This window comes from Dreissena polymorpha, chromosome 4 (genome assembly GCF_020536995.1).
Source record: "Dreissena polymorpha isolate Duluth1 chromosome 4, UMN_Dpol_1.0, whole genome shotgun sequence".
In the NCBI taxonomy this organism is placed as follows: domain Eukaryota; kingdom Metazoa; phylum Mollusca; class Bivalvia; order Myida; family Dreissenidae; genus Dreissena; species Dreissena polymorpha.
In genome coordinates this window covers 23,537,713-23,559,976 of record NC_068358.1, presented here as the reverse complement: position 1 = coordinate 23,559,976, position 22,264 = coordinate 23,537,713, and the positions used below count along the sequence as shown (strand labels likewise).

General features: G+C 34.7%; 2 protein-coding genes across 3 annotated transcripts in view; one reads left to right on the top strand and one right to left on the bottom strand.

Annotated features, from left to right (window-relative positions):
- LOC127879187 (prophenin-2-like) overlaps window positions 1–22,264 on the top strand; it is a 196,579-nt gene that overhangs the window by 165,907 nt on the left and 8,408 nt on the right. The window lies entirely within an intron of this gene.
- LOC127879186 (RAB7A-interacting MON1-CCZ1 complex subunit 1-like) overlaps window positions 5,645–22,264 on the bottom strand; it is a 71,845-nt gene continuing 55,225 nt past the window's right edge. The window contains exons 5-6 of the mRNA XM_052425878.1: window positions 8,101–8,212; window positions 5,645–5,883 (exon numbers count right to left, since the gene is read on the bottom strand). Of these exons, the coding sequence (XP_052281838.1) occupies window positions 5,660–5,883; window positions 8,101–8,212 (336 nt within the window). The 3' untranslated portion in view covers window positions 5,645–5,659. The remainder of the gene's footprint in view (window positions 5,884–8,100; window positions 8,213–22,264) is intronic.

Genomic DNA, 22,264 nt, shown 5'->3' with positions numbered 1-22,264 from the left:
CATTGACTGACAGACTGTAATTCATCTGACAGTTCTTTTTCAATGAAAGACCTGTCTTTACCTGCAACAAGAATGGCAGAATCATCAGCATACAGAAGAAGTTTATTTTTAACCACTAACTGCATATCATTTACATATATTAAGAAAAGTAGTGGCCCCAAGATGGATCACTGGGGAACACCGCAAGTAACCTTACAACTAGAATAGAAAGACCCAGCTACATTAACAAGTTGTTGCCTGTCAGAAAGGTATGACTTAAACCATTGAAGAACATCAGGACTGAGACCCATGGCATCTTGTTTCATAAGAAGAACTGAATGGTCTACTGTGTCAAAAGCTTTTAGAAGATCCATTAAAATCATACCTACAAGTTGACCTTTATCCATATGAAACCTAATAAAGTCTGACAAATGAATAAGGCAGGTGTCTGTGGAAAAACCACCTCTAAAACCAGATTGAAATTTATATAATTAATCTTTTTCTTTAAGATAAGTACAAATTTGGTAATTTACAACTCTTTCAAAAACTTTAGAAAAATTACTTAAAATAGACACAGGCCGGTAATTACCTACTTCAGTTTTATCATCCTTTTAATAAAAAGGAACAACTCTAGCAGACTTCAAATCATCCGGCACGGTACCTTGTAAAAGTGACAAATTTACAATGTACAGCCGTACATACCATCATATGTATATATCGAATCCGCCGATACCATCATCATCCTTAGACACCATCGTCCGTATATACGATCATTCATACATACATTCATCTGTAAATACCATCAACCGTACATACTATCAACTTCTATACTAGTATCTTAACATTGTATCATCCGTAGATACCATCACCCATACATAACAACAGCAATGCATACCATCATTCGTATATAACACCATCCGTAGATACCATCAGCCATTGATACCATCATCCATAAAAACCACCATCCGCAGATAAAATCAACCTTAGATGCATCAGCCGTATATACCAGCAATCGTATACTAGTAAACCATCATCAGCAGAAACCATCAGCAGTACATAATATAATCTGTAGATACCATCATCCGTAGATACCATCGACCATACATATTATCAGCCGTATAAACCATTATCCAAAGATACAATCATTCAAAGATAGCATCATCCGAACAAACCAGTATCCGTAGATATCATCATCCGCAGATATCAGCATCCATAGAAACCATCATCAGGAGATATCATCATTCGTATATATCATCATCAGGAGATATCATCATCCGTAGATTCCTTAATCTGTAGATACCATCATCCGTAGATATCATGATCCGTAGGTAACATCATCCGAAGATATCATGATCCGTAGATTCCATAATCCTTAGCTACCATCATCCGTGAATAGCATAATCTGTTAGTTACGTCTTCCGTAGATATCATAGTCCGTAGATACCCCCATCCGTACATACCATATGTATATACTGAATCCGCCGATACCATCATCCGTAGATACCATCATCCGTGGATAATACCATTCGTAGATACCATAATCTGTACATACCATCATATGTTGATATCATCATCCAAAAATATTATCTTCCGTAGATGCCATCATCCGTAGATATCATCATCGGTAGATATCATCATCCGTGAAACTTATCTAAAACCACAGTCCTAAATAAAGATCGAACCCATGTCATTTGGCACCTCACGACATTTTGTGTCCATCATAATTCACCCAACAACATGATAAGATTTGTTTGAGCCTTAAAGATTTATCGTGCAATTTAATATGTTCTTTTAAATGTTGATCTTAAGCAAATGGTCTTCAGTATCGAGAAATGGATTAGTGTGATCTTCGTTTTACTGTGAATGCTACAACGCATCAGCAAACGATTCACCTGATTTCTCTTAAATTTCGGCTATTTCTGCTCGATCGGATTCTTTTTAAAAATTTGATGTCATGAACGTTTTGGCTCTTTTGCCTAAGCTTCAAAAGCGCGCGGTAAAAAAACATGCCATAAAGTCCAACAAAATAATTTGATCGAACAAATACTCTTTCAATCGCCTTCTGTAAACAATGCGAGTTTGTTATTTTGTCCTCATAATACAACTATGTATCGCCGTTTAAATTTGAAGAGCTATCCAGTCATTTGTTATCTTATATATTATGTGATATTATTAGGATTTATTACTTCTGATGATGTTCATTGATGGTTGGTATTGCTGGTTTGCATCATCGTTTTGTTTTCTTTTTCACATTTTGTTTGCTGTAGTTTTACTGCCTGTCCGGCAGGACAGAATAATATGTACATGCAATTAACGGATGTATTCTCTATTCAATGTATTCTATTATAATTGATAACTTACTCTAACAAGCAGTATATTTCCAAATAGGAAAACAATTTTGTTTCCACTTACATCGCCAAACAAATTAGGGTGGGTTAGTAAGATAAACTTCCGAATCCCCAATTGACATTCTTAGTCTAGTTTGTTGCAATATCATTATACGCTAATTTAGCAACTACGATTTAATGTAGCTAAACGTATTGCTCACTTTATTGTAAACTTAGAAAATATTTTCTAATTTAGCAAACTTGAGCGAAATCATGAACATAATTAGTATTTTTTCACAAAAGATTTCAGTTTGAAATGGATAACTTTGAAGATTTTTTCCGTATATTGCAAGCGTATTGATTTTAAAACATACATAGATAAGTTTTATTCAATAGAAATGTTTCAAAATATTGACCTTCTAACAGGTTTAATGAAATATATAATCATGTACTTACCACAGGTTTTTATTAAAGCCCAAGTGTCCAACGCCACATTGTAACCAAGCAAAAGAAATTACCCCGCCCACCAATGCAAAATGAAAAATAAAATAAAATAAATTGTCATTTTCTTCAAAGATCGTATAATTTTCGTTTATATATTAATTACCTGCTTCTTGTATACCCATCCGACGTTATTTTCTTTATTAAACTCATGATTTCCGCTTATTTTAGCAGAGCCTGTAAATGTTGCTATTATTCTTAAGAATGGCGCTTTTGTTTATGACATCACAGACGTTACCACGACCTCACGCCATTATGTTCGTCCTTTCGGTTATGGTTAAACACGCACGAATATTTTGCGTACTTTATTTTTAAGTCAGAGCAATTAACAAGCTTTACGATCATATAGTTTTTTGAGGAAGAACAAATTTAATAAACAGTGTCTCCAGGTTATTCTAGTCTCGAGAATTATTTGTTTGGCTTTGTGTAAACGCATAAGTACTTTTCTTTTAAACTTTAATAGTATTCAAGTCTGTATTCGGTTTGCATTATGATAAAAAATAGACCACTCCCGCTACCTCCAAGGTTGGGCCCCCAGTCAAAAATTCCTGCGTACGGCCCTGCAAACAGGTGAGTGTTCTTCATACTTGTTATCAAGCGGTTATGAAATGACCCGATATTATTTGAAGAGTTAAAATACAAAATCCATGCTGATCTATATGGAACATATATTTAACACGTATATAGTATAAATGTTACTAGTATCAGAATTGATAAAAAGTAGCAATATATATGGATATATATATTAATCCATATATATATGGATATACATATACCTCGGGTCATCATCATCATCATTATCATCATCATCATCATCGTCATCATCATCATCGTCATCATCATCATCATCATCATCATCATCATCATCATCATCATCATCATCATCATCATCATCATCATCATCATCATCATTATACTTATTATTATTTATTATTATTTTTATTAATTATTATAATTATTATTATAGTTATGTTGCTCTTGTAATTATTTTAATGCTGACTGCAGTATGCTAGACATTGTTGAGTTATATGTATATATACTGTGTTTTTGAAGACCGCATTGTAAAAATGAGACTTATTTCTTAATGTGTTATCTTCGTAAAATAAAGTTATTATTATTTTTTATATAAACGTACTTTTTGAGTATGAGTTTCGATTATATAGAGGTCATTTTAAAGAAATTTGACATGAATATGAACATAATAATGTAAAAAAATAGCCGACAACAACCGATTTAGCGTTCAAATTCCAGGATACGTTTAAGTATATATACCGTACCCGGGGTACATGTAAGTATACTTAAGTATACATGTAAGTATACTTAAGTATTCCCGGGGTACATGTAAGTAGTACTCGAGTCGACAATGACCAATCGAGCCTCCCTGCCCGTATACAAGTCTTTCCGCTCATAACTACAGTATTGTACAGTCTTGAACTCACTGCCCGTATATAAGTCTATCTGTACTGTTGAACACAAAACGTTGCGAATTCATTACTGTGGCCTCCAGGTCGAGGCGGGTACCATGAATACGGTCCACACTTTTGACAGACGTGATAATTTCCGACCAAAAACTATTCTACTCATTTACAGTTGTGCGTGTGCCCAGTCAAAATCCTTAAACTATTCATTTAGACAGTAACAACAAACGATTATTTGTGAATGATAAACAAAGCCGGTCTTTTTTTATCGAAACTGTCATGTTCGGTACAAGCGAAACTCAGCATCTATTTACGATGTCATTTATTTAAAATCAATTGCTAGTGTTGTTTAGTGCTTTTTTTGCAAAAAACATTTGCTCATTTGCTCATTTTCTTGGTTCTTATTAGTAAAATGGTATACGTTTATTACACTCTTATCATCATAAATGTATCAATTACACAGAGAACAGACATATCTGATTTATTAGAATACCAAACTGTTGAATTCTCCCTTCAATATTTTTTACTACTAACTTGCACACTTAACTCTTTATGCATCCACCCATTTTTAACTCAAACGAATCAAAGTAAAATCCCAAATAAACACGTACCTCTTTTATAAATAAATTCATTCAACAGTAATGAGTTGCACAATGTGCTAGGCCATGGGAATCCTTTTATTTGCAAAAACAGCAACATGCAACAACACAATGAATCATGATTATAATAAGGAAATGACACACACAAAGAATGGAAATAGACATCCTCTTCATGTAACATAATACATATCATAATTATCATGATGAATAATAATGATAAAAGTAGATTCCATTAGAAACAGATTTAATTGTAACAAGATTGACATTTGAGGCTTACAACTAAAAATAATTTATAAGCGCTAAGCATTTAGTAATTTACTCAATGTCTTGTGGATGTCAATTTTCATATCAATAAAATGGTCATAAATGTCTAAATGGAAAGTAATCAGTACCAGCAATAATAGCACACAGTATCTTAAGTACTTAAAAACAACAAAACAAATGCCTTCAATTACACTGTAATATCCTTTAAAATTTGATTTACAAAATTATATTTTTCCCACAGCATTATCACATTTTGAGACATAACACAATAACAGCATGGAAGTATCAAAAACCAGAGCATCTTACCATAGATAACTTATTTGTGGCTTAATCCAAACTAAAAAATAGTAAGTTGAAAAATAGAACGGAACTTTGACTCTTTAAACACGCATTAATTGTGTATAATACCTCAAACGTTATTGCTAAAGAATACTTATAAAAGGAAACAAATGACAATAGAATAATATTAACAAAACAATATCACAAATAAATAAATTCCATTCATAATTAAATACTTACACATTTACACACAAAAATTATGTAAATTAAATCGTCTAAATAGAATGCCAACTCAAGAATTCATCGCAGTAATAAGTTCTTTGGCCCTCTCAGTGTTCCATCCAGCCTGCAGCTCAGGAATGCTCTCAATGGCCTGCACGCATGTGTTCAGCATTTCGAGTCCAATGGCACGCGCTGCACGCTCCGACTCCGTCTCGTCCTTAGTAGTCGAGATGAACCAGTAGCACATCTCCCCACCATACATGAGTGCCAATAGGTGGGTTTCACTGTATATGCCTGTAAAATACAATGTCATTATATGATTCATATAAATACAACCAAATTTGTTGAATTCATATCTCGCCCCCCCCCCGTCCCCCCAAAAAAATATTTACAGTTTATTGACGGGTGCAGAACTAAGAAAAAAGGTTATTTAAAGGGTGGTGCATTGGGTTTTTTGTTTACGCATGGTACTTCTCCTCATTGATATCTACACACTTATGAAGTTTCATGTTGAAATCTTGTTTAACAAGATGAACATTTACATTATACACAAACATCATAGGGCAATTACTCTTATTTAAGAAAGTGTTGGGTTATGGTTCATGTGCAAGGCACTTCTCCTTATTTATATCTATGAGCCCATGAAGTTTCATTTTGAAATCCTATATACTGGTAGTTTCTGACATATAGCCCTAAAGTTTGCAACAGACTGACATATGGCTGGACTGACACACCGACAAACAACGCCAAAACTTTGTCCCTCAGCCTTCGACAGAGAAAATATATGGAAAAAAGAGACTACATGGGTTTTCTATGCAAAAGAAACCACTATCTGAAGTGTCAGTATGATTTTTATAAACAATTTGTACAGTCAATTAAAAGCATTGAGATGCACATAATACATATGGATTTGTAATGAATATATATATAATAACAGAAGAATAATGATCAACGACAACATACGCTTTCAAAGTTTAAGTATTGTTAAATGCTTTAATGAATACAAGTGAGCAATCTAAACCAATGTCAGCTACATTTACACAAAATTTCTGAACAAATCCTCCATGTTTATTATAGTTATTGAGTGGAAACAGTTTTTCTATCTTTAGTAAAAGTGACCTATATCCGACAGGCCTTAAATGCAATCCAAAGAAAGGCCTGCCTGAAGACAACTTACCCAGAACAATGTCCTCATTAAAACAAAAGTAATTAAATGAAACTGTTTTTTTAATTTTTAGAAACATTAATCTAACCATGACTTGATATTAACCAATTATTAATAGTTTTATTTGATCGTTCGTCAAAAAGTTGTAATTCTGTTACTCTTGTATCTTCAATGCAATTGAGTAATTAAATAGTAATTAAATTGAATGCGTTTTAATTCCCTTTTATAATTGTTTAATTTGAGTTACAATGCTATGACGTTAAATTTTATTTACACTTAAATGTATTATGAATATTGCTGGGCCAAGTTCGAGGTTGAGCGCTCTATAACCAGGTTTAAACCCCCAATGCTTTGCATTGACCGTTCCAAGGCGGTGACCCCAGCTTTATTCAAATTTTGTGTTTATGTTGGTTTGTATTGTGCTGTATTGTGCTGTTTTGTACTGTTTGGGCAATCGGTCACTTGCCTTAAATAAAGGACCAACTAATTGTTTTTAATGAAAATTCAATACTGCTCCAGCAGCTGGAGTTTCACTTCTTTATATTGAAAAGCCCCAAATAGAATTTAAATCTGGGCCTTCATGCAAGTTTTCTATAAGCAATGTTTCATCATGATTGGTCATTGCCAAATAAGTTATTGGCCTGAAACCATCTATTTGCAGGTTTTCTATTTTTATTAACATGGAGCTTAATTAGCCCAAAATACAATCCTAAGCTTGATCTCCAGGCAAGCTCACCATATCCACATTCATTATAATCAAGATTGGTCAATTCAAAATAACGTATTGATCGAAAACCATCTGTAAAAAGCCGCTAGCAAGCCTCATATCAATCTAACAACCAAGATTTTCAACTTTGTTGAAAATTTGGTAAAAAATTACACTTGTAAAAGAGTAAAAACAAGAGATGTGTTTGTCTGAAACACAATGCCCCTATTGCGCCGCTTGGAAGCCATTTCAACTGCTTTTCATTTTTAAATACAGTAATCTTAACCTTGACTTGAAAAGCCCCACATAGAATTTAAATCTGGTCCTTCATGCAAGTTTTCTATATAAATAAGTATTGGCCTGTAACCATCTATTTGCAGGTTTTCTATTTTTATTAACATGGAGCTTAATTAGCCCAAAATACAATCCTAAGCTTGATCTCCAGGCAAGCTCACCATATCCACATTCATTATAATCAAGATTGGTCAATTCAAAATAAAGTATTGATACAAAAACACCTGTAAACAGCCACTAGCAAGCCTTACATCAATTTAACAACCAAGATTTTCAACTTTGCTGAAAATCTAATTAAAAATTACAATTGTAAATGAGTAATAAAAATGTCACATTCAATGGTTACCTCGTTTCAGAAGCTCGAGAGTTTCATTGTCATTGGGTACATGGGTTGTGCCAAACACAGTATTTCGTATCTTGAACAACATCAGGAGGTAATGAACCCCCATCTGCAGGTTCTAAAAACCACAAAACAATGTCTCTTTGGTGCAAGTATTAACCATATGATATAGTCTCATATTGGTGATATACATGACATAACTTTTTTAACAAATCGTTGAAAATAGGAACAGTACTTACATGTACATGTACATGTATTTATTATAGAGTGATCATTTATAGAAGAATGGTATGAAAATGTTAATATAAACATCTTAAGCAAACTAGGTTTTTACTGTCAAATCTAACAAGCAATTTTATCAAACCTTTTTTTAATTTTCAGGGCTCAATGTAACTTGAGATATACTTGATCACAATTTTAAAGTTCCCTTCAAAACAAAATAATTATCTCACGATTATAAATAATGAATTTAATAGGCAATCAAGAGTCCAAGTACCTGTAGTATGAAAAGTTGCATTTTCTCATACAGATATTTTTTACACTAAAGGAAGTCATAATTTTACAGTCTTTACACTATTCTGCATGTGATGAAACACAGGTCATCAATAGCACTTCTGTAAATTGTACACATGTTTCATGGAATCACTATATTTTGTTGTGTTCATATATTTTACCATTTGCAATGTTACTATTGCATCCATTTATTACCATACTATTCATTCGTTAAAATCTGCCGCTTGCAATTTTATGACAACATATCTATCTACAGTCCCAAATATGAACAAGAGCACCGCCTAGCAAGTGTAGACTGCTCATCTATTTTTCTAATTTAAGGTGAAGGGACCTATCTCAATACTTCCATCAAAAAAGAGGGAGAGGTGGAGAGGGGTCGTATAGTGTGGGTTTGTGGTCATTTATTACATTACAGTATATCCCAAAAATAAGACAAAATGGAAAAAAAAAAAAAAATTCGGGGGGGGGGGGTTCTAGGGTGGAGCGTGGGGGATGGTTTGGATGGAGTTTATTGTGGTATGTCAGGTAAGTGTTGTTTTGTCAAAGTATGAATCAAATCTGATCATAAATATAGAAGTGATGACAATTTTAGCAAAATTTAATGATTTAACCTTGAGAGTCAATGTCATTCGAAGGTCAAGTTCAAATTCAACTTTCCAGGTACAGTACCCTCATGATAGTATGAAAGTATTTTAAGTTTGAATGCAATAGCTTTGATACTTTAGAAGTAAAGTGGATCTTAACACAAAATTTAACCAAATATTCAAAGGAACTAGTCAAACAAGAGTTCTGTTTTCAGAAACACAATGCCCCCTATTGCGCAGCTTTGAAGCCATATATTTGACCTTTGACCTTGAAGGATGACCTTGACTTTTATCCACTCAAAATGTGCAGCTCCATGAGATACACATGCCTGCCAAATATCAAGTTGCTATCTTCAATATTGCAAAAGCTATTCCCAAGGTTAAACTTTAGTGACAGACACACATGCACACAAAATGACAGACAGACTGGCCAAAAATAATATACCGCTGATAATTTGATCCGGGGGCATAAAAAGGGCCATAATTCCATCAAAATGCCAACCAGAGTTATGCAATTTGTCCTGTACAGTCCTCTTATGATAGTTAGAGAGTGTTTCAAGTCTGAAAGCAATAGCTATAATACTTTAGGAGTAAAGTGGACCAAAACACAAAACCTAACAAAATTTTTAATTTTTTGTAGTATTAAGGGGACATAATTCTGTCAAAATGCCAGACAGAGTTACATACCTTCACATGAACATTCCTTTTATGATACTGCAGTTAGTAAGTGTTGCAAGTATATAAGCAATACCTTTGATACTTTAGGAATAAAGTGGACATAAACACAAAACTCAGCCAAATTTTCAATTTTCTAAGTATAAATAGGGCTCATTATTCTGTCAAAATGCCAGCCAGAGTTATTTAACTTTGTCTTTCCAGTACCCTCATGATAGTAAGTAAGTGTAGCAAGTTTGAATGCTATAGCTTTGATACTTTATGAGAAAAGTGGACCTAAACACAAAACTTAGCCGGACGCTGACGCAGACGCTCAGGTGATGACAATAGCTTTTTTTTTTCAAAAAGTAGATGAGCTAAAAATGTATAATGACCAAAACAAATTATTTCACATTATACATTATATGGAACACATGGCTTACCTGTCTGAGTTCGACCACCTGCCTGCCCCTTCTTTCCTTGTCACCATGGATGGTGGCACATTAACTGTAGAGCAGTGCCCCTCGCCGCCACAGCAGGCACTCAGCTAACTCATTGCCCAGCAAGTCCTCTGGCTTGCTGTTTTGCGACACTACTAGGCACATCTCACTCACTTTATCCAGATAGGCTACACTAAATTGACGAAACTTGTTGGTCAACAAATACAATATTTAAATACAGTTATTTGACAGAAAGTCTGGATTAAAGGACGTGTTTACAGATTAGTTAAACGGTTCTTACATACTACTTTTAAACAATTTATGATTACGTAGAAAAATATCAGATAATCAAAACATAGTTTAGACCTACATGAATTGCATATTATCGTGTTGCTTCATAAACCAAAGGCAAATTCAACCACTCTTTTAGGAAATCTTGCCTTCATAGTACATATTGAATCTGTTACCTTGCAATCGGTATGAAGACACAATATCCTCTATTACATTCTTAAAGGATAATCTCATCCATACGCTCCTCAACATATTGCAACAGAAATTCACGTGCCTATATCCATGTACAACTTACAGAAGATTTTAGAAATTCTTTCCTTTGCATTTTTTTCAGGAAAATCCGCATCACTGAGTACATTTTCAGCATGGTATGTAAAATCTAGGATGGCCTAGAAAAAAAACAGCAACAGTGCAGCAATCTAACGTATGTTAAATTACATAAGTTACTTCAACATATGTACCAGGACCAGCACATTCCAGATAAATATCATCCGGATAAACTAGCATCGTTTACGATTTATTTTATCAATGAAAGACAACTTTTGTAAATAATGTTTGCATTATTTTAGATTTGTCTTGCTTTATCAAGCACATTTCTAAGGCGCATTTCCTTGAGTAATGTGTATAGGCTTCCAACGACACATCTACTCCGATGATTAACATGTTGTGATCCAAATAGGAGAAAACAGTTTGATAAGTATTCATCAATATTTGTTATGTTGAGAAGAACGAGGATGCCCCTGGAAACCTTGGTATACGAAAAATAGGTCAAGCATCCCCTGATGCTAAATGTGCGCAACAAAAACAAATGTGTGTTTTGATCGTATAAAGCCTCCTCACACATAAACGAATCCATATGGCGAAGCCTGGCGAAAAGGGTAATTTTATATATTCTAGCGAATTCTTGCCAAAATTGTTTGAAAATGTGTTGCATTGTATAATATTATAACGAATGTTGAACGTAGAGGAACTATTTGGTGCGAATGATTTACGAATTTTGACGAACAGTTACTGCAATTCGCTAGAAAACGTTAGGTCGCGAAAATAATATTCGTTCTTACGGTTAGCGATTAGGAGCTATTAAGTGCGTAAAGATACGAATGTAAGCGCAACCTTGCGCATAATTGCGCATACCGCCGAATATTTCCGAAACAGAATTTCTGCATCCGGGCGTTTTGATATGGACTAACTTTTTCCGACTCGACTATGCATGTTGATTATGCATGAAGTCTTTTTCATTAAAGATTTTGCGTAAATTTCGTGTCTTACTTTTAATATTACTTCCCTTTATTAGGCCAATACAAAAAACAACAATATTCTTTATTAATTTATTCCACTAATATGTTACACTTTATTTCAATCTCTAATGTGGCACCATCCTGTCTTGCCATGGCACACATCCCGCTGGAGAGTTTACCTAGTGCTTCAGAGTGTTTCTCACACTCTTGTCTTTTTTGGTTGCTGTGTTGTGGCCCCTGATATTGACATTCCTGGTATACTCCAAGTTGCGACCTCTTCTCCAGTCCCCAGGAACCATATCGCCTCTTTTATCATCATGGTCAACCAGTGCATTCTGCATGGTGGGGTACCTGATCCTCATCAAATTGTGGAGAATGAAGCATGTCTTTACAATCAGCCTTACTGTGGATGGGCTGTGGTTCATCTTTGTGAGAATTATCTGAAATTACAGATGACCAGTAATGTTATGTGTTAAAAGTTAACGTGAACATTTCTTTTATAAATGAAATTGTGTTTTGAAAAAGGGTATTGCAGTAAAGTTTCGCTATTAAGACCACTTCGAAGATTAAAAACATTATGCGGTTTTTGACAATGTTCAAGTCCCAAATGGTTAATTTATGAAGGAAAATGGTCAGATATTAAGACCACTTCGCTATTGTAACCACTATTTTGCCTGGTCTTATTAGCGGAACTTTACTGTACCTGGAATCGGTTGGCCAAAATCCCAAATGCATTTTCTGATACTCTCCTAGCCCTGGATAACCGGTAGTTCAGGATTCTTCGTCTCTTGTCAGGACTCTATGTCTATAGGGTTTCTGCATGTTCTCGCAAAGGCTGAAAGCGTCATCTCCAACCAAGAAATAGGGCATGTTGACGGTGTCATTTGGAAAGGGCTGTTGGTCTGGAAATCCAATGGAACCATCCTGCACCATCTCAAAGAATTATGATTCATTATAAATCTTGGCATCTCCACTTGAACCGTATCCTGAAAAGGATAAGAACTTGTCAGTAAACAACTGTACATTGAAAACAGCACAAAATATATATATAATTTATGTAGTTACAATATAATGCAGTTAAATTTATGTAGACTAATACTCACCACCCAGATCACTCCATACGAACTTGTAGTCCGAGTCGACAATAGCCAGTAAGATGATGCTGAAGAATCCCTTATAATTATAATATAAGGAACCAGAGCTGGCAAGCTTTCTGATAGCTATGTGCTTGCCATCAATAGCAGCAACTCCATTTGGAAAGTTCAAATTCTTGAGGAAACCATCAGCCAGTTGTCTCCATTCTTTAGGTGTGGAGGGGGCTGTCATAACCTCATCAACATATTCTTCACATATAGCATGACACACGTCTCTGACCACTACAGAGAGTGTATTCTCAGTGACCCGCCAGGAATACTGCATTTTTGAGTACTTGACACCAGAAACCAGGTGACGTAGTGTGGTAGATAACTTTATCCCTGGATCCAAGGGCTCCCTGTACCGAGTGTGTTGCTTCACGAGCCGATGACGAACCCTTCCCAAAATTTCATCGTATATTTCAGATGGTATGTGGAGGAATTTCTTAAATGTTTCAGGATCTTCTCTTCTGAGCTCAAGCATGAGCTGATCATAGATGCCAAATTGGCGCCGTCTCCAGGGATGCAGCCATGGTCTTCTCCAGATATTACGTACTCTGGCTCCTATACTCCACCTTAGTCGGCCTCTGAGAAACCGTTGTATGTTTAGTTGTTGCTGGACTACTTCTGCTATTGGCAATAGCAGCAACATACTGAAATTTTAGGCGTTGTATATCTTCCATTTGACAAAGAAATAATGATACCTTCAATATTATATATATGAAATATAGGCATATGTCTGCACAAACTACTAAAACAATCATGAGCACTATTATTCGGATGGATTCGCATAGATTCGCTTATCGTAGTTACCCTTCGGATTGATTCGTATACGGGCGTTTATCATACCACCACATTGATATCTGCTTGATAACCTGTTGCCTGATATCTTTTTTTATATCACGGTCAACAGGAAGTCCATATATCAGTCATGTGTGGAGGCTACTAAGACTTAATTACAATGTTTTGTTTTATTGTAAAACTGAATCAGATTTATCAAAACAAACAATTTGATACCAAGAGGTATTACATTCAATCCACAAACAGCAACAAAAACAGAAAAAACGTATTTTCAAAATATTAAGAATGAATAAGTACATGCTGATGACGTCATGTAACCAACGGACTACTTTTTTTGACACGCCTTCATATGCAAACATCAAAGGTCAAAGGTTTTGTCAAAAATTCAGCACTTAATATAAACAGACCAAAAAAATAAAACAAACAATAAAAAAGTAGTAAAAATAATAAAAATTAACTAGTAACACACTTCACAATAAAACCAATTGTTATATGCAATTAAAATGAATTAATTTTAAATAATATATTATTATTAAGGTTACAAATATGATTTGTCGTCTGCTACAGTTTGCCACAGGAATTGTGTTTGATAAATCTAGGCTAGTTAAAAGCTAATTTCTTTTCAAAATAAGGACTTAAACTTAAAAACATATATTAATACAATGAATAAACATTACCATGTCAGACTTTGTGGATGGGGGTAAGTTTGACATCGTTTGGGACGGTTTAATGGAGGAGTTGTTATGTCAGAGGAAGACTTTGCCAATCAGTTTGGAATAAATCCGAGTGTGTTTAATGAACCATTCGATGAAAGCACGAATGCAAATGTAAATTTAACTAAAAGTCATTTAGAATCCCTTACTGAAACAAAATCAAAAACTGAGAACAGTGAAAACATATCAGACGCCACAGAAATAACAACCGAAGATTCATTGAAGCCGAAGATAACAAAAACACTATCCGGAAAACACTGGCAGATGTCAGTCGATTTCAGCAATATCTTGCGAAGAAAGGCGAAACGAAGGCAATCCACAATTTATCAGTCGACCATCTTGATGAATATCTTGCCACATATCTGCTCTCCATTCGCAAGAGTGATGGTGATTAATACGAGCCTGTCACATTGCGGAGCATCGTGGGAAGCATTGAGCGGAAACTCCAAAGAGCAAAGTACCTATACTTTATCTTTCGGAGCAGTGGTCCAGAATTTTCCCTCTCGCGACTGCCTGAAAGCAAAGCAAAATTTAAAAAAAAACTAGGAAAAGGTAAATTTAATCCCTGTTTTTACAATAAATATGGCATGAAATTTGTGAATAAGACAGCATTATTGACTTAAAACATTATATTAAATTTATCTACTATTATTATTTTTGTCTTGATTTCATTTCGATTTTAAATGTTATCTACTTAAAAAATGAAAGCAACAATTTCTGATAATGATTGTTATTGTTGATATTACTGGTAATATCTGAGTCTTAAAGAGTCTCAATTATGTGTAAAATGTGCAGACAATGAAAATATATATCAGGGCTTTTTCTCTCTCTGTGAGAATGGCCGTTTTTAATAATTTTGGGAAATTCGCGACTAAAATTTTCATAATTTCAAGAAGTTCGTGACTCAAATATTCACAATTTCAATAAGTTTGCTACTCAAATTTTTACAAGTTTAAACAGTTTGCTACTCATTTTTTCACAAATTTAAACAAGTACGCAACTCAAAATGGATTGGCGTAGGCCGCTTCACAAAAGCAGGCAAAAAGTTCTCTATATTATTATTATTTTAGGAAACAAGCCTAAAGCGGCTGCCGCATTATCAGACGAAGAGATTCAAAAACTCTACACAGACAACATTCTGGGTGCAACAACGCAAAAAATCACTCCTAAATACCATTTTGTTGAACAACTCCCTGCATTTCGGCCTACGAGGAACCCACGAGCAGTACTATTTAAGGTTAGTTAAATTATGAAATGACAGACTTTCAGTGCTAAAAATGAGAGTCTAAAATTTGATAAATTTTTGGGAATCATTGCATAATTGAAGTCCCGTATTAAACCAGATTGATCATTTGCTTAACCTCCAACATCTTGAATTTTACATGAACGGCACTGAATACTTACTTCAATATAATGAAACAACGTCTGATAATTAAACACATTTTTTTTTAAGATGGGGTGATGTCAAACTGAAGACAGATGCTTCAGGAAATGAATTTCTGGAATTCAATAAACGACAGACTAAGACCCGCACTGGCGCAAATGCATCAGATGCCAAAAAAATTCATCCGAAGATGTTTGCCTCACCAGAATTAGGAAATAGGGACCCTATTTACATTTACAAACAGCATAGTGATAAAAGGCCACCCGGTTTCAGCACTGATGATAGCCCATTCTACCTGGCAACAAGAACCGTGCCCTTAACTGACATTTCTGATCAGTGGTTCCTACGTTAGAAACTTGGTAAAAAAAATTGCCAAGATGTTGGAAACTATGGCAAGCGAGGCCGGTTTTGACAAAACCAAAATATCAGTAACCATTCCGCTAGAAAACACCTTGTTCAAAAATTAAGTGATTTCAATATCGCAACCACTGAAATCATGCAAATAACAGGACACAAAAACGTCCAGTCAATAATAAATTACAGCGAAATTTCCGAACAAACACAAAAAAAGATGTTCAAACCTTTTAGCATCATGTTCTACTGCAACTCCATCTCAGGCATCTGTTTCATGCACTTCTGTCAACACTTCCGAAATGAACATTTCTCTCCCCACCCACCCTGCACAAGCACAGCTTCCTGGCCAAAATCCAATACATGGCATGTTTTTTGGAGCTGTACTTAACGTGCAGAACCTCAATATTTACGCACAACCACCACAGTAAACAAAATGCGCAGTACATATTCCGAATTCTAATAAAAACATCATTCATTTCTTTACACGTGTTGACACACTGCGAAGACGTGCACTGCACTGGCCTTGACATGTTACAATTGCGTTTCAAGTTTTTCCTTTAAAATGTATAATATATGTTTTCATTTTGTGTAATAAAGTATTGCATCTTAAAGTTTTGTTGCAGAATTAAAGAAGACAGAGAAAGAAACAGCGTTATTAAATTACATTAAATGGCACTATTTTTCGTGTTGAGGAAAAATGCTATTTTTAGAACGATTCATACGCGATAAACAAATACAGCGGCTCCAGGGCGTAGCGATGAATTTTTAGTATTTCTTATAAAACGGGGTGAGTGGTGTCAGTGGTATGATAGAAAAACAGGTTACTGCCTGATCGTTTTGTAATATATCAGGCTCGGCACGAATGAAATAACGGCTCGGCAAAGCCTCGCCGTTATTTTATTCTAAGCCTCGCCATATATATTACAAAACGATCAGGCAGTAACCTGTTATTCTCTATATACCGTTCGTTTTCTGAACGTTAATTTATCGTTATAAATCACTTAAATGTGTTGGATTCAATTCGCTACAATACGCAAATCTTCCCTATAGTTCGCAAAAGTCCGCAAGCTATCGCATAGATTTTTTTTCGGATCGTCCTTTTTCGCTTGATATGCAAATCAAATAATCATAATATGCAAATTAGCTGAGAGCTGCGACCTCTAACGCCAGTTGACGAACGCTATGCGAAAACTTTCCGATCGGCTATCGTATCGAAACGAATTTTAACGAAAGATAGACGAAACTTTTATTCGCCAACAATTTTTCAACATGTTAACAATTTTCCGACGAACAGAACTAATCGCAACGGACGCAAAAGCTCACAAACGCATCCATTCGAACACCACCAACGATGTGCAACGTACATATACTAATGAGAACGAATTTTACTGAAGTCTTATTCGCCAGTACACGCAAGTTGACGTCAGGAGACTTTCGCCTATGTGTGAGGAGGCTTATAAGAGTGAGAGACATTTTTCCTGATCTAGTTTCAACTTCAATTGTTAATTACAACAAACAATAATAACATCGTTATTCAAAACCAGGTGACATTCCACATTAAGGTTCGAAAGCATCACAATAAAACTTTGTAATTACATTATATTAATTGATGCCATATTCTTCTGCATATTTCTGTATGTAATAGCTGACTTGTCAACCACATATAGTAGGGTGGGGGTGGGGGATTGCTTGTCACACCCTGACATTTCATCATGCATTTCTGTAAAAGGCTTTCATCGAAATCCAGACCTGAAACACAAACCACATTTACAGTTAACATTTGGAATAGATACAGATACAAATAAAATATTGGGAAAATATTTGTGATGTTCCAAATGGAATATGGTCGGAAGATAAGGAATGGTTACTTATGTACTGCGTGACATTGAATCTTGAAAATAACACTTAATATATCATGAAGGATAGGTTAAAGAAATATCAGCAAACAGGTTTAGCTGCATTATATAAACCTCAGAAATATGCATACAATGCAAAAAATATGAGCCGCGCTCTGTAAAAAGGGTATTTTATGCATGTGCCTAAAGTGTCGTCCCAGATTAGCCTGTGCAGTCCGCTGTGCTGTGACGACACTTTCCGCACATGCACAGGCTAATCTGGGACGACACTTTACGCACATGCATTGAAGCCCCTTTCACAGAGCACGGCCCATAATATATAGTATCGATTTGTCAAATCATTGAAGAACAACTATAACAGGATTATGTTTTTACACATAATGTAAAATAATCTTATTCAGTGTTAGAGTCACATAATTAAAGTGAAGTAACTGTTAAACCTGTCGGTGCCTTCAAAGCATCATGACATCTGTGCTGAAGGTCTTTATATCCGGATAAAATAAACGACTTCAGACTTTCTGCAGCCATTCTGAAAGATATCAATGTACGGAATAAAATTAGAACTGATCCAAATGTTTTTTTGATATATGTGTTGCTAAATTCAACATGTCTGTGCTCATAGAAGCAAATGTTGTTGTGTTGTTTTTTTTTTGGGGGGGGGGGAAATATATTAGAACTGTTTTTTTTAAAGAATAACAATGTTTATTTACCAGTTTCCTTCTTGTATTTAATGTGCATCAATTTACCCCATCATTGGCAGGGCAGGCACGACGTTAGATTAATTCTCCAGTGCTAGCGCTGGCCCAAAATTTGTTTGAGCCAACCAGTTTTCGTTATATATAGTATCCATTTGCTATATATATCTTTTTATGACAACAAGCACATGTCGCATATAGTAATTTAACATAAAACTTTAAATATATTAAGTCATGATTTTGGTACTTGTCAAAGTACACACATCATATATTTAGTACATGTACATTTAAACACAATTTTCGTTGTAATAGAGCAATTTTCATATAGCACCTTTTTAACAGCATAGATGATAATATGAGCACACAATGACGACTATATCATCTCGAAGTTATTAACCTTAATGTGTGTGTTTATGTGTGTTTTGTTTTGTTTGGTGGTTAGGGGTGTTCAGATTTCTTTTGTCCAAAGGGACGCTTTAAGGTTAAAAAGGGCACGTTGCTTTCTATTTTATGATATAATAGACGGATTTCTCTTCATATGAGCTACACATTCGAAACTAAACATTGAATAAAAATAAATCGCGCGTGTTTTAACGTATCCCTATGATTAAAATACGTTGCTGTCAGTTAGCATAGTTTGTGAGTAACAAACAAATAATTTACTATCACCTTTTAATTTTAATCGATAATCGACAGAAAGATGTCACATCATTAACATGGAACTAGTTATTTAATGATCACTCTTAAATTCAGATCGATAGTCGGTAGAAAAGGTGTAATGTGATCAGCTTAGAAATAATGTATTTATTGTCACGCTTCTTTTTATTTGTTTATCATACGACTTTTGCGACCAGCAATCGATTACATTGAACGGTCAAATAGGACACACGAGTAGGCAGACGACAATATTTATTGTGCATTCGAAGTTTACAGTGTCTGAACATCAATGACCCAAATAGTGCACGATAGCTCAAAGATATTAAAGATAAATTCATAAAAAATGACATCAATTTCATCTAGCAAAGTAATTTAAAAATAACTTATGATTTATCATGTATCATTTCCAATCATCAAAAGCATCATGCACATTATGATTTTATTTATCTATATCATGCAAGAAAAAAATAATATATAGATACGAATATAGATACGAATTTCGGCTCATACAGGTCTTGGAAGAATTATGGTCCTCTTTCTGTAATTTTATTATGGTATATATAGTCCAAATTTTTTTGTCTCAACTCTCTCTTATCACTGGATAAATCTCACTAACACGAGGGCCAAGATGACCCTAGTTCGCTTACCTGAGAGGAGTCGATTCATTCAATCTTTGTCAAAAAATGACCTAGTAATCAAGTGTTTGATCCATGAGTCAGATACGATTATTACTTTGATTTGCATCAAGAAAATCATTCTCTTAAAATACTCAAGTATTATGTGAACAAGCTGTGTTGGTGAAACACTATGTCCGCCATATATTTGACCTTTGACCTTGAAGGATACCTTTGTCCTTTAACCACTCAAAATGTGAAGCTCCATGAGATACACTTTCATGCCAAATATCAAGTTGCTATCTTCAAGATTGCAAAAGTGATGGCCATTTTTAAAGATTGACGCAAACCAACCAACAAATTTGACCTTGAAGGATGACCTTGACCTTTCACAACTCAAAATGTGCATGGGAAACAAATGCATGACATATATCAAGTTGCTATCTTCAATATTGCAAAAGTTATCACCAACGTTAAAGTTTGACGCAAACCAACAAACAAACGAACTGACAGATTAAAAACGATATGTCCTCCCAGTATAGACTGTGGGACAGAAAAATACAGCTTCTTAAGCTTCATTAAGGACAGTTATAATTGATAGACGAATGGACAGATGGAAAAAAGAAAGTGAAAGGCATCAATCTGATATTGACTCTATCTACATGCTGCCTTTTGACAGGCTTATTAAATGTAACACACAAATAAATGGTTTGTACAAATCTTATGTTATCACAAAAAAGGAGATACGTTAACAACACAGAATGAAAACCTATCAAATTTCAAACTTTTATTGACAAATATTGACAAATTTAACAAACAATCAAGTATTGAAAACACTACAAGCAATTTTTAATAATGTTCCATAAATGTCAACAGAAGACAGTCCAGATACCCTAAAAATCAAACACGCACAAACATGCGCGCACACACACATACAACTGTTTCAATTAAAACATAAGAATATCCAAAGAAAAAAAGGGAAATAAGGATATGATGCATATTCTACTCTAATAACTAAAAACAAGAAGTAAAAATCTAAAACAGCATAGGATGCCAACATATTTACAATTGAAGCTATGTAAACTTCATGTTAGAAAAGTTGCTCAGTGGACTATGCAAGTAGATAGAACAAAATAGAACATAAAACTTAAGTATCTCTTCACAACATAAACAAATGTTACGGATCAAAAAAGGGTTTATAAATGTCAACAGAAGTTAGTCCGGATACCCTATACAACAAACACGCACACGCATGCGTGCACACAGACATACACATGTTTCATTTAAAACAAAAGAATATCCAAAGAAGAAATGGAAATAAGGATATGATGCATATTCTAGTCTTATTACTAAAAGCAAGAAGTAAAAATCTAAAACAGCATAGGATGCCAACATATTTACACTTGAAGCTAAACATCGTGGTCAAGTATCATCATTATTGGACCAAAACTATGGCCTCTAGTGTGCTAACAAGGTTTTTGTAAGATTATACCCCATGACCTAGTTTTTGTCCCCGAATTACCAAACGTCAAACTTAACGTAGATATTGTCCAGACGAACATCCTGGTCAAGTTTCATCATTATTGAACCAAAACTCTGGCGTATGGAAAGTTTATGAGTTTTTGTAAGATTTGACCTGGTGATCTATATTTTGACCCCGCATGACCAAACATCAAACTTTGCATACAAAAATAAATATTATGACCAAGATTTATACAATCTGAAACAAAAGTGTGACCTCTAGAGTGTTAACAAGGATTTTGTATAATATAATGAAACATTTGACAATATAAGGGCAATTATTCTAGCATTTATTATGCGATTTTGCTCATTATCAAACTTTGACTGAGATCTTGTGGCAATATAGCTTCTTAGCAACTTTAATAAAGAATGCTTGAGAAATGTGAATGCTAGAGTGTTTACAAACCAAATGTGAACGGACGGATGGACGACGGACAAATACCGATCCTAAAACCTCACATGAGCAATCGGGTGAGCTGAAAAGGGTTTTTTTCAACGATCTGAGAAATTTTCCAACTTGTCCGAGATATCAATAAAACCAATGTGTTGCCTAAGTTTCACGATTAATAGGCAAAAAATAGGCTAGAGTGTTCACAAGGTTTCTCTATAGTCATTTAAGGAAAATTGTCCCATCCCTGGCGGCCATGTTTTTTGACCGATAGAGACCATTTTCGAACTCATGTGAGATATACATAAAACCAATGTTTTCACCTAGTTTTACT